Source organism: Vanellus vanellus (assembly GCF_965231255.1).
Source record: "Vanellus vanellus genome assembly, chromosome: 1".
NCBI classification, from domain to species: Eukaryota; Metazoa; Chordata; class Aves; order Charadriiformes; family Charadriidae; genus Vanellus; species Vanellus vanellus.
This window is the reverse complement of record NC_138905.1, coordinates 76,710,940-76,728,635: the sequence shown is the minus strand read 5'-3', so window position 1 is coordinate 76,728,635 and position 17,696 is coordinate 76,710,940. Positions and strand designations below refer to the sequence as shown.

Here is a 17,696-nt window from a genome sequence, read left to right as displayed (position 1 = left end):
CAGATCAAAATTCTGCAACTAACACTAAATTCAACTTAAAAACCATGTTTTTTAACTGAAAAACCATATTTTTTTTAAACAAGGTGGACATCCAAAAAAAAAAAAAAAGTTTCTGAAATAAAATCTACAATTACACATAACGTCAGTCATGTAAACCGGAAGAGTCTTGAAAGCTTGACAAGTTCTACCTTAAAGTTTCCTTCACAATTCTCTTCCCAAGAGAAACTGCTTTGTTTCTGGGAGGGATAGAAGAGAAGTCACAAGCCAAAATAATCCTAGCAACCTACTGGGAAAGGAAAACTGCCTCCAGGAATCTCAGTGCTATTACACTTTTTTTTTTCTATGCAAAGCTATCACAAAGAATCACCCGGCTGATGCTTAGGTAAATAATCCGAATTAACTCTGTTTCAGCAAATGTAGGTGCTTCTTCAGGCTTCCTGTCCTAGTGAGGAAAGTATCCTGTGTGATACATCTAGAAACAATACAAGAGTTAACTCCATGAAGGGACAAATGAGGGATTGAGAAAGATCATTGAAGGAAGTAAGCATTCCCTACTTTTAGCAGGAGGCAAAACCCAAGATGGGTACTTTTAAAATCCATCAGGACAAAAAACCGGATACTTTATTGCAAGCTTTTTTTTTTTGTTGTTATCATCTGTGCTCTCTGTAAGTGATAGGTAAAAGTGTGTAAAAAGAGTGATACACAGTGTATGGTTTTTTTTCCTTCTTAGGTGTAAGCACATCTTACAACAGAAAAATTACCTCCTAGGTTCTGATTTGCTCTTGGAATATTGCTCTAGAGAGTTAAATGAAAATAGGCTAATACTTGAACAACAGCTTGCCCGATCTACTAATCCTCTCTCTATCAAGTCAGACTACACAGAGTCAGACACTGTTTTATTTTAGAAAGCTCTTTAACTCATTAAGTCACACAGGAAGTTCCAAAAAAAAGAGGTGGAAACTCAAAGAATCAATAAATATTTGACAAACAAGTAACAGCCTGTGGGCATCTGCAACAGAAAAAAATTTCGTTACTTCAAATACACAACATATACAAGTTAGGCATATTAAAAATATATTAAAAGAAATGACATCATAAATACCACAGGGGCACAAATGGTAGATGTTTGTAATATTTTTTATGATTAATCATCACTTCATAATAGTCTCATTTTATATTTCTACTATTAATTCTTGCAGCTATAAAGCAAAAAAAAAACCACACCAAACCCAAACAACAAGCCAGTGGAACTCTTTATTTATAAAGAGTAGTTAATTCACTTAGGTAAGAGCAGCCTATAATTACTAGATTAAGTTACTGAAGTATAATCACACTTCATGAATATTCATGAAAGAGTACTTACTAAACAGAAACCTACATGTATCAAAGACAAGAATGTCTTCACCGCAACAGATCCTTTCGTCCTGGAACAAAGCAGGACAGAACAGACCCACTGACCTAAATACTCCTTTGCACACAGATGGCCAGCCTGCTTTCTAAACCACTTCCCTTTAAAGAAACAAAATGAAATGCATCATTTACAGCTTTTCCAATTTATCCTTCATATTATCAAAATAACTACTATTTTTTCCTCACACTCTGGCAACAAATTCTGAATACTGCACTTATCTCCTCTGCATTTCTTAACACCCTTTTCTCTTTTTCTTAACTAAGAAAATCAAAAACGTTTAGATTATCAGCAACAATGACCTATTAAGAACTTTTACACTGCAATTTTTTGGTGATAAATTGAATCCTAAATACTATCACTGTGACAAACTAAATGGCATGTTAAATGCCATCTAACTAAATGCCAGAAAGATAGTTGGTTGATCCCTGACATGTACTGCATGCAGCATATATTCTTTATATATATTCTTTAAGATTCTCAAAAAAACACCCAAACCAAAACAAATCTAAAACCCCCCAAAACAATGCAAAAGAAAACAGAGACACAAATTTAAAGCTTCAGAACTACCAAACTTAGTAGAAAAATAATTATTTGGAATTAAACAGACAAGCAAATCTTTTTAATACCTACCACCTACTGAACAAGCAGCAGACAGAAACAGTTCATAAAGCTAAGTCAGCTTTGAGAAGTCAGTAAGAGTGCTTTGAAGTAATCTCTTAGGGCTTTATAATAGCTATCATTATGATACTAGGTGATTCCAAGGTGCTTACTCTCTCCCTGAAGAGTGTCTTAACCTTGTATAGTGTGTGATGAAAGATTTCTTTACTTCTCCAGCTATAGCACTTTGGGAGAGCTGGATAAAGGATTTAAAAATCTCTGGGTTCACAAAGAGGATGAGTTAGAATGCACCCCAATAGCCAGGATGTGCTTCTACGAGAGGAAAAAGCTGGATTCTTTCTTTTCATTTGTGCATCTGGCTGAATTTCTTGTATTTTCAATTTCTGTGAACATTTTCATAACATTAACATCAAAAAGAAACAACCCTAAGAGCATACGAAGCAAAACTAAATGTTTCCTAATTTCATAGCACTCTTGCTTCATGAAAAATATCTAGAAAGACCATTCTTTATTACAAATTTATTTTCCTAGAAAACAGAAATCATTAGCCAATTTTTAAGCTACTACAAACAGTTCAATTCAACTAGGGATATTTTGTTCTACCACCCCAAAGGCTATTACTTACACTAATCTGGTTTGCAAGTCAATTAAAATACCAACTGAGAAATGACACTTTTTAAAAAAAAATATTTCTGTTCATTTCAAAGTTTTACTAATGCCCTGCCATACCAATAACCAATTTTTAATGGTAAGTGAATAGTTTCTCAAATACATATATCTATTTATGACCCATGTTTGGGTCTCGGTATTAGGCATATATGCTTATCTATATTAAAAATATTTTAAAATATATTATGCACATCAGGATGAATGAAAGTAATACTGAAAAACACCCCACTGTAATCATTCTCTCTGCAAAAAAGCAAAGGCCATCCAAACATTACAAACACATCATATGAAAAATATCTAATTCATAGTGTTAAAATAATAGTTTTTTATTTCTGATACACTTACTAACTTTAGTATATTTCATAATCAGGCAAACAAAGTACTTAAAAGAATGGTTATCCATATATACAGTTATCATCACATCAACATACAAGACCATACCATACTGAAATACAACCTCTCTCAAGTTTTTCTACAAGAAAAAAAAAATATACAGTCCCCAAGGGGTTGGCAAGGAAGTGAACAACTGCAAATAAGCTACATGCAACTACTTTTTAGGGGTGGGATAAGAAGTAAAGACATACGAAATCAACTGTATTCTTATGTTCAGCAAAGGTTCTGTGGAAATAACTTGCAATGCATTCAGAAACAAGGCTTGGGAGACTCCACCTTTTTCCAATTACTGACAATAATATTTTCTTAATAGCATGCCACATTCCTGAGCTGTTTCCTCCACTAACAGCTTTAAGGTTTTCAGTTCCTAAACAAACACAATCTATTAGAAAAGGCTTATGGTCAAGCTCCACCAGCCATAAAAGGTGAGATTCATCTGATGTCCACATCTGAACTACCCATTCTAGTCCCTCTTGGAAGGAAGAAGACATTTCTAGGGTGATTCATCTCAACCTAAAATAGATTCCTACAGTTGGCTAGATTAAATACAACATTTCTAGGGTGATTCATCTCAATCTAAAATAGATTCCTATAGTTGGTTAGATGAAATACAGTCCAAGAGTGCCTATCTCTATTCAATAATTATACAAAGACCAAAGTAACTAGCTCAGACTTGGATATCTACTCTGTAGACATCTAAAGGTAAGTGAGATGCATCCAACCCAAGGTGACTATAGAACTATCATGCAATTCTTAAAATATAACAGCCACAGACAGCACCTGTTTGTGTCACATGCAACAAGTTTAAGCCCGAGACAGTCTTTCAAAATTATTGCCTTAATTATGCACTACCACCTCATGACCCACTGACCCACCTGTGAAAAGTTAACTTTTCTGGCTAGGTCTATTCCTCATAGGCTTTTCTAAAACAATAACAACACTATTTTGACTTTTTAGAATCATCTAAAGGAAATCACATAAGATACACATAAGCACTCTGAAAATCCGCAGAAAAATACAAGTCATGTAGGTATTAATAAATAAAAAAAGCTGTCAGTCAGCCCTTATTTAGACAGTTAAAAAAAGAGCATCTAAATCCATTTATCGGGCTATTACAGTAAAATATGCTTGAAATAAAATGTCAATGAATAAGTACATTTATAAAACTTACAGGTGGCACTCTTCATAGTCTGTGAATAAATGTACACATCAGACTTGGAGAAATGCTACAGCTCTGCAGCTGCTAAAGTTAACAATGTGGTAACACTGGCACAACCTTTCTAAGAATAAGAAGGCACTTTCAATCCAGGTTGCTATTTTGAAACAGTTTCTGGCAGAGGGAAAGGAGAAGAAAGAAGCTGCTTTGAATTGAAATTTCTAAGAGCACAGATGCCAGAGACTATTAAAATGTGTATTTTCCAAATGTATGTTCCTGGCATGCACAAAAACCTTTAAACTTGTCTAAGCTTGAATTTATAGCTAAAGAAGTAAAAATTACGTTAGAAGTGACTGTAGTTGAAGCGGCGCACAAGGGTTCTTCAGTCTAACTAGATGAGTTATTAAAATTTAAATCTACTCACACAAGCTATTAGGCTATTTCTACAGTAGTAAATACAATGGCATAACAGCAACAGGTCAGTACAGAGAAGCAGCTGGTGCAGAAGCCCCTGTTTCTAATTTGTAAATACTTCAGGGAGCTTACACTAAATCACACTAAATCACATTTAGTCTGGTTCGCTGGGCCAAAAATCCTTACAATGCATGTGTTTTAAAGCTGTCTGAGAACAAACCACTGGTTCAGTGCCTTATGTTTGGAGTTGGAGTATGTTTGGTATGTGTCTGGAGTAGAACTAACCTTGCTACAATAAAATTCTAGCTTAGTTTCTTCTGAAAGGAGTCCAGTTCATTTATACCAAAACTGCTCTGCAAACCAAACCAATGAGCAGCATGTGGGGATGATGTGATTCAATTCATACCAGTGTTATTGCTCTGAACCAAAATGCAAACATGCACACAGCCTCTGAGTACTTACTTGATTTCAGGGTCTCAGCGTAAAGTCCTTAGGAGTGCAGTTATACAAAGACACAGCGATACAGACACACACACAAATCTAGGCACACAAGCAACTTAAATTTTCTAAATGAGGTATGACTCATCAAGTGGGATTCTTAAGTTTTGTCACAACTGATAAGCTAATCTTTTTTTTTTTAAGGTATGTCTCTGATTACCTAAGCCATTACAGATGCATCTATCTACGTATGCAGCACGCACACAGGATAGCTATCCAGTCAAATAATTTCAAATAACTGTCATGTAAATTGCTTTATTTTACTATGGAGTTATTTTTCTAAAATGATTTTAATAACTTCTTACTGCAGATTTTCATTAGAGAATGAGAAAACTATACCTATATCCTACATACATACAGTACTGTATGAGGAAAAAAGTTATAGGTGCTGTGATATGCATCATTTTACAGGTCTTGCGGATCTGAACACCTATAAAACAAAGAACCATATTTTCTAAACAGGAGTGAGAGTTGTATTAAATATTCTTTTCATTTATTTATTTTACAGCTTTAAAATACACCATGAAAAGCATCTTCAGACTAGTTACAGCAAGTCTAGCATCCAGATCCTAGCCCACAGTATACTCTCACTGAAACCCGGTACAGCAATTTTCATTTGGGTTAAGTTGTGAAAACAGTAGAAATATACTGTCTAAAACAGTTTTTCTCCCACAAATTATATAAGCCTGCATAAAGCAGGAGCAAGATACAGAGACTTCAATAATGAAACCATCTTACGAACAATACTGTACAGAGAATAAACTCTTTTAGGTTAAGACCAATCCAATGTACTTTTGGATCTGTTTTTAATATCACAAAATGACAAAAGAAAAAATTATAATATCCTGAATTACAGAAATTTAAATAAAACATTAACATAGGCAATTGATAACTTTTTGCATCTATTTTTACTTATTTTCACCACTCAGAAGCAAGCAGTCAAGAATCACAACTCACCAATAACACATTTACTTAATAGATTTCAAACACCTAATATTTGGGCAAACCTATTAGTGTATTAGAAAGTATAACTGTAACTAGCTAATGAAAAGATACCACACAAGCCCTCAAAAGGCTACCCTGCTTTCCCAGTCACTTTCAGGCTCAAACCAGGTTGCTGATAGAAATCGAGTCTCGTATAACGTAGTTCATTACTGAAAAAAAAAAAATTTTCAATCATACACCGCTAAAGGAATGGAGGGTAGCTGTTTTCTTGTTCGTTTTTGATTCATATTACTGTAAAATGCTGACTCCCATCAAATCAGCCGCAGAACTTTGACGGTTTTAGCTGGCGTTGGAGTCCAAACAGGGAATTTTCGACAGAATATTCACAATGATTCACTTCCCACAATCACTCACCAAATTATTTCTTCTTACAATGAATTTGGTTCTTAGTTGGCATGAACTGTCCAGTTTAGAGCTTGTTTTCCATAATGTGCAAGTATACCAACAATAACGTGTGCACTTAATAAGTGTGGCACCTTCGTGTGGACCTATTCCACAAAAATTAAGATTCTATTAATCGTTTTTTTTAAAGATAGAAGTAAGACTGTTGCTTCAAAATCTGTTAGAAGAATAGGTATTAACGTGGGTAACAAAAGAAACAGGGGGTGGGGGGTGTTCTTCCACAATAAAACATGAAAGCCTACGGTTCACTGCTTTCCCAAATCTATTTGTAAATGCAAATGTCTGCATATTTGGGGTTTTCTTTATTTTGATTGCTTTCAAACATAGATTACTTGCTACAAAATTATACCATTATTAAAACAATCAAGCAGCAGACAGAAAAATTACAATTATTCTAGACAACCAGGATCCCCAAATACAATAAATCACACATAACTCAACACACATTTAGAAAATAACTACCAAACCTAGAAGAATTGGTGCTAAGTAAACAGAACTGCAATGATGACTTATGACAGATTTGCTCACTTCTGTTTTTCAAAACCCTGTGGAAAACATTTCTTTCTCCTCAGAGAGGGGAAGGAACATACTTGTTTCAAAGCAGAAGGAGCACAAACAGCTGCTGGTGGTCTACAACTAGCCTTGTTTTAGTACCAGAAATTTATGATTAAGAACAAGGAAGGAACATCAAACCTTGGTCACCATGCAGGTGTGGGCATGCACACACTCACACAGAAGTCAAAATCACTGTGCCTAAAATACTAAATTATGTTTACCTACGAAAAAAAAAAATCATACTAGCATATTAGGAATACATAAAATGACTACATACCAAGTTAAAGAAATAAAAACATTTTTAGTCCACATCACATCTGTATGACACATCTATAACAGTAATAAACAGAAACACAGAGCACATTACTCTCAGATTTCTCTGTAAGCGCACAATACAACGCCGTTGCATCCACCCCTGTGTACCTTTACTGAACTTCAATGGGAGAAATGAGTTAGCAGCGTCCAGGTCAGACTTGGGGCCAGGGCGCGTGCAGACAACAGCGTGAATTAAAATAACAAAACCAACCCAAATCAAACCCCAGCACCACAGAGGGAACACGACTAGACCGAAATGCCCTCGCAGAAGGGCTATACCTCAGGGACGGCCGCCCACAGCCCGGAGACACGCACCCCTGCCCCGTGTCCCTGTCCCGCGGACACCAGCCCCACAACAACAGTCACGCAGGGCTCGCTCCTGCCACATCACGGAGACAGACAGACAGACAGACACACACACAAACCTCCCACCCCACCTCACCCGTACCCACGACCGCCCCACAAACACAGTGCAACGCACCACCCACGGCCGTTACAGCGGGGCGGGGGGGCGGGGGACGATTAGGGAGGGAGCACCCAGCCGCCGCCCGCCAACAGCTGCCCCCCAACGGCCCCCCCCTTTGCCCCCGCCCCCACCTTCAGCGGGCCGCCGCTCCTCCTCGGCCCCTTCGGTGCTTCCCGCTCCTGCCTCGGCCATGGCGGGCGGCCCGTGCCCCGCTCCACAGCGCCCCCGGCACCGGCGGCATGCAGAAGGTGAACTAAGGTGAGGAGAAACCCGTCCTGCCGGCCCGGGGGAGGGCTCGCAGGCGTCCCGCCAGCCTCCCCCCCCCTCCACCCCGCCTTCACTGGCGCCGCCTCAGCAGCGCCGCCGTCCCCCGGCCACGGCCGGCGGGAGGCTTCTCGCGAGATTTGGGCGCGCGCAAGTGGGGAGCGGCCGGTGCCCAACGACTGCTGGTCAAGGGTGGCGGGGCGGTCGCCTTCCCGCCCTGCCGCGCCTGAGGCCGGCGCCCTTCCCTTATCCCCAAACGGAGGAAGGCTGGAAGTGAAGCGTGGGTGATGGCTGGTGATTTCCGCACAGCCCCCTTCTAGAGCGCTTCAGATCATAAAATCATAGAAGGGTTAGAGCTGGAAGGGACCTTTAAGATCATCTAGGTCCAACCCCCCTGCCATGGGCAGGGACACCTTCCACTAGAGCAGGGTGTTCAAAGCCCCATCCAGCCTGGCCTTGAACACCTCCAGGGATGGGGCATCCACGACTTCTCTGGGCAACCTGTTCTAGTGTTTCACCGCCCTGACCAGTAAAGAACTTCTTCCTGATACCTAATCTAAATCGACCCTCTTTCAGTTTAAAGCCATTACCCCTTGTCCTACCACTACACGCCCTTGTAAAAAGTCCCTCTCCAGATTTCTTCTAGGACCCCTTTCAGGTACTGGAAGGCTGCTATAAGGTCTCCCTGGAGCCTTCTCTCTCCAGGCTGAACAACCCCAACTCTCTCAGCCTGTCTTCATAGGAGAGGTGCTCCAGCCCTATGATCATCTTTGTGGCCCTCCTGGACCCACTCTTAATAGGTCCATGTCCTCCTTATGTTGGGGGCCCCAGAGCTAGACACAGTGGTCCAGGCGGGGTCTCATGAGAGCAGAGTAGAGGGGCAGAACCAGCTCCCTCGACCTGCTGGCCACGCTTCTTTTGATGCAGCCCAGGATATGGTTGGCTTTCTGGGCTGTGAGTGCACATTGCCGGCTCACATTGAGCTTCTCATCGACCAAGACCCCCAAGTCTTTTTTCTCAGGGCTGCTCTCAATCCATTCTCTGCCTAGCCTGTATTTGTGCTTAGAATTGCCCCGGCCCACATGTAGGACCCTGCACTTGGCCTTGTTGAACTTCATGAGCTTGGCATGGGCCCAGCTCTCAAGCCTGTTGAGGTCCCTCTGGATGGCATCCCTTCCCTCCAGTGTTTTGACTGCTCCACACAGCTTGGTTCTGTGAGCAAGCTTGCTGAGCGTGCACTCAATCCCACTGTCCACATCACTGACAAAGATGTTAAACATCACTGGCCCCAGTATCAACCCCTGAGGAACGATGCACCAGCCATGGTGAATATGTATGATGGCAGTGCCCCCCCTGCCTTCTGGTATATTGGAGAACCAGGGTAGGCATGGGCCACTTCTGACCTTTCCAGTATGGGGGAAAATACCAAAATCGCTTTGCCTTGGCCTGTTACATTTTCAGGGTTCTGTACAGAGGACAATCTGTCTGAAGGAAGAATCAGGATCCTGGAATAATTTTGGTTGGGAGAGACCTCTGTGGGTCTTCTGTTCTAGTGTGTGGTCAGAGCAGGGCAGAGAACAGTCCCACATATCAGTAAAAAGTAGCATAAAAATAGGGTTAACTTTTACCAGTATATTAAATTGCGTTAATAGACCTGGATTACAATAGATGCTGAGGCTGTAGCTGAAGTGGTTGAGTCACCATCCCTGGAGGTATTTAAAAGATGTGTAGATATGGCACTCAGGGACATGGTTTAGTGGTGGACTTGTCATTGTTAGTGATTGGACTCGATGATCTTAAACTCGATGACCTAAATGATTCTATGATTTTATGGGTTTTTTCAGCTAATACCAGGAGTGGAGTATTGAAGTGAATCTACCTATTCTCCTCACCGTGGTTTGGTTCACATGCTGGAGTAGTCTTTGGTGTGTGCAAAGTGTATTCCTTTTGCATAAAAACCTCAAGATGCACATGTAAAAGCATAATGTGTTCCCGCTGTTAACAGGCATTCACTCCAGTAGACCCACTAGAGCTAGTCTGAAGTGAAACCTCTAAAACATGTAGAGTATGGACATTGGGACCTCAGCAACGCCTGTTCCACTTGACAGAACTGCTCTTACTGTCCTGCCCTGCTTGTTAATGTTGATGTAGCCTGTGCTTGCACAGTTCCAGTTGTAGGTGTGGCAGAATAGGCTATTGCCTAGGGCTCACACATCCTTACTGGTGCCATCTTCATGGGTTGCACTTGTGCCTGATTCTACCTGTTGAGCTCAGGTACAAGGGAACTTGAATGTACAGTGCACCAGTAAGGTGATCAGTGACCTGTGTGAAGGAAGCTACTTCTGTAGGTGTATTGTTCAGTAGGCTTTCAGAGCTTCTGTCTGTTATTAGTAACGGGAGGGTCCTTTGGAACTAACAAAAGTAGGTGTAATACTTTGCGAAGTATGTTACTTCCTTTTGTCATCTGTTCTAGTGGTTAATATCTAATTTGTTAAACTGTATATCTGTGAGCTGCAGACAAGTGATTGTTTTTTGGGGGACTGGAGGCATAACATTATTCTTAAGATAAAAAGAAAAACATCCTTTGCTAAAAGTGAAAAAGGAAGTGTGACTAAATACACAAAAAAGATTCACTTGGTTTTAATAAAAGCAAGAATATTATTTACATAAGTATTTTCAGCATTGACTACGTTAGGCTGAGGGAAAGTATATGCGTGTGAATGCCAGTTATCTGCCCAGGTCAAAGGAAGTTGCAAGCATGCAAAGGGTTAAGACAAACCTATGGGTTATAAAATTGCTCTTGCAGAAATAAATTGCTTGAAAGATTTTTTCTGAAAGGCTGTTTTCTTCAATAGGGTAGTCACGTGCAACCAAACCATGAGGCTGGAGCTGTGGAAACAGTGCATAGAGACTCTTCTAGTAATGTAAGTACCTTGCCACTGGTGGTAAGAGTACAGGTGATTATGGTTATTTATAAAATTACAAGAGACTGTTTACTGTTGACCCTTAAAAAAAAGAAAGCCTTTTTTTCCCCTCTTCAAAATTAAGGAATTTCTGAAGTCCTACTAAAGATTCTTACTATAGCTTGATATATGTGGACAAAAACCTCATATGTGTAAAACAGTTGTTTCTCTATCTGTTTTCTCTGTGTAGGAACATTAGTATTTTATCTTTGGAAAGGTTGAAACAGAAGTCTCATGAGATCTTTGCTTCTCTGCTTCCACCACCCCATGTAAGACAGCAGTTCAGTATTGTCCCTCACAAAATGACATGGGCAAAATCCATTTGAACACCTATGAATTTAATGTAATGTGGTGGAAGATTAGTAACTTGCCTAGTCAATGATAGAGCTGGTGGAAAAAAAAAAACCCAACCCAAACCAAAATAAAGATGTGTTTCATTCATAGATTTCTGAGATTTAGACAGAATTTAGTTGCCTAAACTCCAAACTACAATCTTGAGAACAATGACTCAGATGCAGTCCTGAACTCCATTGGTGCCATCTTTTATACTTTGAAGGTCCCAACACATTTCACATTTGACTTGGAAGTACCCTGTCTGTATGGAAGTGGGCAGCTCAGCATCTTGCCCATAGCTAAACCCAAGGGTTAGACTAGGCATGTGGAAGGGCAGAGTGGGTGAACGGCTCTAACAGAATACGCTTACCGGGCTGGGGGATCGTGGGTTCCAGCTGGGGATGTTGCACTACTGTGATATTCTCAGTGCACGCTTTTTCATGAGGTACATTTTTTCCCTTGCAAATCCAACTTTTCATCTCAGAATTTTGTTATATGTAATCCCACAGTTACTATTGCAGTGAGATATATATTCAATCATGCTGGGTTCAGTTGGTCTTACGGAATTTGTATTGGAGAAAAGCAATTACAAACCACTTCTGCCCTAAATGAAATAAAAAGCAGTAGGAAGAGCTAAAAAACAGGAGTTGGACAGTGTTGCCATCTTTGAGAAAATCATTGCTATTAATACAAATTGATTTTATTCATATACTACTGCTGATACTGAAAAAAATTTCCAAGAATTTGTTCATAGGAAGCTTAAGTGTCATGTTTGGCCCTACTAAAATACCCTTTTGCCCCAGTTTTGAAGCTAGGAGCTCCCTCCTCTAGGTTTGCATCGGGAGACATCCAAATGTTAAGATTTCAGAAGAGTGAATCAGCCACATTGACTGAAAGTCTTTCAGAGACTCAGTAACCACAGAGAGTTGAAGATGGCTGTTGTTATAAAGCTTAATGAGTTAAAGATTTAAGTAGTTCCAGAAAACTGTTTTAACAAACTTAATAGCTTAACAGCTATTAAATGCAAACTCTCTCCATATGGGAACGTTCAATGAGGACATTCAAAATGCAATAGTTGTTTTTTTTTTAAACTGACTCACTTGAAACAGAGCTAATGTACCTTATTCACATTTTATTTAATATTTTTTAGTGCAACAGCAGAAATACTTGCAATTCATGCAGAAATTTTTGGCACTTAATGATATGTCTAGGTCAGAAAATAAGATCAATCTCTTAGCTGTATTTCTGCCTGTCATTTTTTCTTCTGTGTATTTCTCACCCATGGTCAGTGTCACATCTCCTGGCACTTGGAGAGTTCTGATAAACATAATGCCCTGCCAATTCATGAACATTGAATTTAAACATCATTTGTTCTACTTGTTTCTTATTCAAAGGTGATGATTGGTCTCTTCATTGAACATTTAATACATTTCATATATGACAGTAACTGGTGTTTACAGCACATAGTTAGCCTTGAGTCTTGGCAAAGTAGGATCCCAGTTTATGTAAGGCACTGATTTTGAGTAGGCCACACTTGATATTTTTGCCCTGTTTTTAGGTGAGCACTTTCTCTTCAGTAGCTTTTAGCTATAAAATAGAGAACAGAATGCTTTATGTAAGCAATGGGCAGCCTCTTTTTTCCAAACAACTTATACAACAACTTGCTAAAGGGGTAAAAATAATAATCAAACCTCAGAGCAGTTAAATAATAGCCTGAGACTGAGCAGTTAAAGAAAGGTGTCTGTATTATTACTCGTTTTTCTTTTCTGTAAATGATTAATGACATCCAAAGCATAGTTTGTCTTACCTGTTACACAGGACATGAAAAGCATCCGGTCAGTGTTTCTCTGAGATACCATCCTGTACAGGGTGCGAATTTCTTTGTGTATTTGCTGGGGCCAAGCTAGCTCCATGCACGCCATGCTTAAGAGACTTCATTCAGAAGCTGAGAGTGACTGGACAAAAGCACTCTCCTCCTCTGAGGGAACACTGAGAGGTCGACTATGTTATTAGAGTGCCTTGTATTGCTTCACGTAAAAACACACTTAGGTGACTGCTTAGGGCGAGCTAGCTAACTTTTTTCTACTGAAACTTAATAGCAGTAAACTGAAGTTACTCAGCATACCTGTAAATACAAATACAGATTTTTCACAGACTTCTCATCCAGAACACAAGTGTTTATGGTTTCCCCTCAGACCATGGCATTACATGGCTCAAAGTAATATAAAGAACAATATCTGTGTCCCGAATCAAGTGTGTTTTTATAGAGTACATGTGAACAGGCTAGCTAGTTAGATTAATGAATACATTTAAAAAACCCCATCTGTTCTAATCTGTGGTTTGTGCTTGAAGGTCATTTGATTCCTTTTAAGGGCACCACAAGCAATTTGTTGACTTTGCTATAAATTCTGTGTCTATGCATTAGTAAAATCTGCTATCATTTTAAAGCAAAATTTCTTCCCCAAATCAGGAGAGTCTTTTGCTTCAAAAATTATATAAATGGCATAATTACCCTATAACAAAAATAAGCCCTTTAAAGTTATTTCCACTTAATAATTGGTACATAAGCCCTTCAAATAAGGGAAAAAAAAAATAACAGCACAAAAGAATTCAGGCTTTGACAGCAACAGACTGTGCTATACTGGCGCAATACAGTGCATGAAATTGTATGGATTATGCAGTATGTTAGACTGGATTGTGATAGTGATATAGCCTGACCTTAAAGATCTATGAATCACTGACAATTCCTTGCATGAGGAAATGAATTTAACTTGAGAAAAGCTTTCAACTCCTACTTGCTCTCTCTCTCCAAGTATTGGAGCAAGTAGCATGATCAATTCACTTTGTGGTTTTCTAACAAAATGAAAACAATGTTACAAATCTCTACAGAAGGTTAAATAAAGCTGCTTAGGGGGCCTGTTGAAATGAAAAGAAATTGAAATGTGCCCATGGTGCACAAGTGGCAGCTCCCAAGCTGAGTCCTACCTCTCTAGGATCCATGAGATCCCACCCAGTGCCTTCTGTGCTGTGGCCAGGAAAGAACAAAACCGTCTGTAAGGGCAGCATATCTCCAAGAAGACATCATCTTTTCTTGGGTTTGCACACAGCCAATCTCTGAACCGCCAAGCTGCAATTGTCTCATCCATCTTGCCTGCAAATGTCCTAACAATACATTACATCACTGTCTGAAAGTCTTCTTGATTGAAGCAGACTTGTCACCCGCAGTACAGATTCCTGGTCTTTTCAAGTGTCAACAGCCTCAATAGGAACAATGCAAACATACAGAAATGTAAACCACCTTAAACCTGTGCCACTAAGTTGAGGCAGAATTAATGGAAAAGAGAAACCCAATAACTGTTGCACAGTGGGCCCCTCAGCATGTCTAACGTTGCTCAGCAGAACTGTGCCTACTGAATGCGTCACGTTCATTGTTCACTGCCTGTGAACTTCACAAATCAAGAAGTCATGCCGATCTGTCTGCTTCCTAGAATATGCAAAATCCACACTGGGGCCCAATTATGTACTATGCTATTTTATAAAAAGGCATTTAAATAAATTGCACATTTTGCAAAATTTCCTTGAGTCATTAGTTTAATTATGTTTATAAAAAAATAGGTAATATTTTCTTCTTTAATAGCAGAAGTACCGTGCGAGTTTGTCACCACTGTATTTGAAGCCAAAAGGCATCCTCTTCACATACTGCTTTTCAACCATTTGAATTGTATGGATAGTAAAATCTTTTTGTCTCATTTGTAAAGAACATAAAAGCATGACATAAAAGCTTGCTTTTGAGGCCATACTTGTTCACTGCCTTCTTTGGGCTTTAGATAAGGATCTTTTGCTGACGTCAATGGGAGCTGGATGAGACCTCAAAGGCAGTCTGCTGGACTGAAAATCTTGAAATGTGTGTCTAGTTTACCAGTGATTCACTGTCATGATCAAAACTCACTTAAGTTCTTATCTGATCATTCATTATTAAATAGATACATTGAAGTCAGAAGTAAACTTTGTAGGGAAATTAAGTGTCCAAGACTAGCAGAGCTATTGCAATTTTTGAGTAAGTCCTAACACTGGAGAGCTGTACGTTCAAATCAGTACTCCCATTTTGAGTCTTAAAGTTTTGTGGATGGCTGCATGTGCACGGATGTGGCACAGCAGAGCATTTGGCACCTGCTTCCCATTGGAGCTCCATTACCTTCCTATTCCAGTCCATACATCCACACAGAGGGGCAGATTCTGCCTACATCCCTGGAAGGAAACAAGGTGTTACATAGACATATATGTAACACTTGCTATCTGTAGCTGCCATCTCTCTTTCAAAATGTGGAGCAGGGGCTGTGGTTACGCTTTTACACAACGTCTTCAAGGTCACAGCACTTACTCTGCTGATGAGCTTGCCCTTTCAACATCATTTAGTTTCGCGAGCAGGAAACGTAGGGAGGCAAGGGCAAAGATTTGGTCTTTGGAGCAGGGAAGGATGGGCAATGATATCCGAAAGGGAAGGAACTGCTACCAATAGAAGGTGGACTGCCCAGGGACAGCACAAATAGAGAGCACATATTGCTAGAGGAGAGAGAGGCAGCAGCAGATGGTGGTTCACTAGAAACAGATTAAAGCAGCTGGTACAGAAACAAGATGTGGCATCAAGGGTCGGTTCAAATCAGAAACAAACTGTTCCTAGCAGAGCTCTGAGTTCAATGGGAAATGAGAAACCTGTGTTAATTTCCTTCCTCAGCGTGGAAGGTTCAAGCCTACATGCTCCATTTCCCCAGAGAACAGTAACCTCCACACTATCAAATAACCTGGAAAGAGGTGGTGGGAGGAATAGGAGGCGGTGAGGTGAACTCTCTCTGCGTATGTAAAGATCCATTTCCCCTCACACTGACGGTAGAAGTGTTCCTGTGTGACAAAGTGTACAAATCCTGGTGCCATGACTATTGACAGAGAATAAGTTCATTGTATTATATGTACATTAACTTGCCCTTCAAATGTCCCAGTAGTGAACGTACCCGGTATCTTTCAGACAGCAACTTTAGGCAGAATGGCAGTCTGTGTGACAGAGCCTGTCACTGCTGAACCCAACCATGGCTGATGGGTTACAGTCTACTGGCACTCACATTTAAAACCTGCGTTCATCCTTGAAATTCAGCTCTGGGACAGGCATTTTAGAACATCTGTGATATTTAAAATTTACATGCACAATAAATGAAATTACATTAAAGTAATACATTAAGCACTTCCTGAACTGCAAATATATCCTGGTCTTGTCCAGAGCTGGGAACCACTATTGTCATCACTCCCAACAGCAAGACAGACAGTTTTGAATACTCCTCCCTTCTCTTTCCATAGGAAGATTGTCAGAAAAGACCTTTTACTGTCAAAGCATAATTCTTTTGCTTATGCAAGGCATGCTTTATACAAGAATAAAGAAATGAAAAATGCATAACAAATATTTGCAGTATGTTTCATAAACACTAAACTATGCAATATTTAAAAGTGGTTGATTTAAAAACAAAAAGATTTCTGCATATGCTGAAGGCATAACTGTAATATTTACCATTATTAGTGATGTATTTTTGAGGAATACTGAATTTGGTTACGCAAGGAGATAAAGAACTAAGGCTGCATTTCTTTATGGTATGTAGCTCTGAGATATAATATATGGTTACTGGAAGAGAACTGTAATCCCATTAAATGGAATTTGTAAAATTCTGTTAAAATGGTATCATTTATTGACAGCAGCAATTCTCAAGTGGAGGGAGGGCTGTTATTTACTGGAGGGTTCCGGAGAAGGCCAGTCACCAGCTGCTAGCTTCTCTTTGCTTTCAGCTGCGCAACTCTAATAATTTTTTTTTACGTGACTATTTCACAACTGCATCTGCTGCCACTGCTGTAAACTCAGTTAGGAACAGTAGGACAAAAATTGTTTCTATAGTAAATCAAAGGACACAACTGCCTGTGGAAGCCTTTCTTGAATAAATTATGGCCTACAGGGAAGAAGATAAGTCTCTTGTGAAGAGCAATACATTTTAGAAGTAGCTTCACATGACTGCAGTTGGTATAAGCTGAGCAATTTTTGCTATCTCTACTTTCTGATTGAGAGTAGTTTGGGGTTTTCACCGTCCGTGGAATTTGAGACGAGAATACACAAGACGTCTCAATTCCTTAGATGTCTCCCATTTGGGAAGATAAACAAATCCAGTACATTGGTGTGAAAAAAATAAAACCAGCAAC

General features: G+C 39.7%; 1 protein-coding gene across 1 annotated transcript in view; it reads right to left on the bottom strand.

Moving 5' to 3' along the window:
* BMAL2 (basic helix-loop-helix ARNT like 2) overlaps positions 1 to 8,094 on the bottom strand; it is a gene marked incomplete at its 5' end in the record, with an annotated part of 41,692 nt that extends 33,598 nt beyond the window's left edge. The window contains one exon of the mRNA XM_082479534.1: positions 8,034 to 8,094. Within this exon, the coding sequence (XP_082335660.1) occupies positions 8,034 to 8,094 (61 nt within the window). The remainder of the gene's footprint in view (positions 1 to 8,033) is intronic.
* Between the last annotated feature and the right edge of the window lie 9,602 nt (positions 8,095 to 17,696).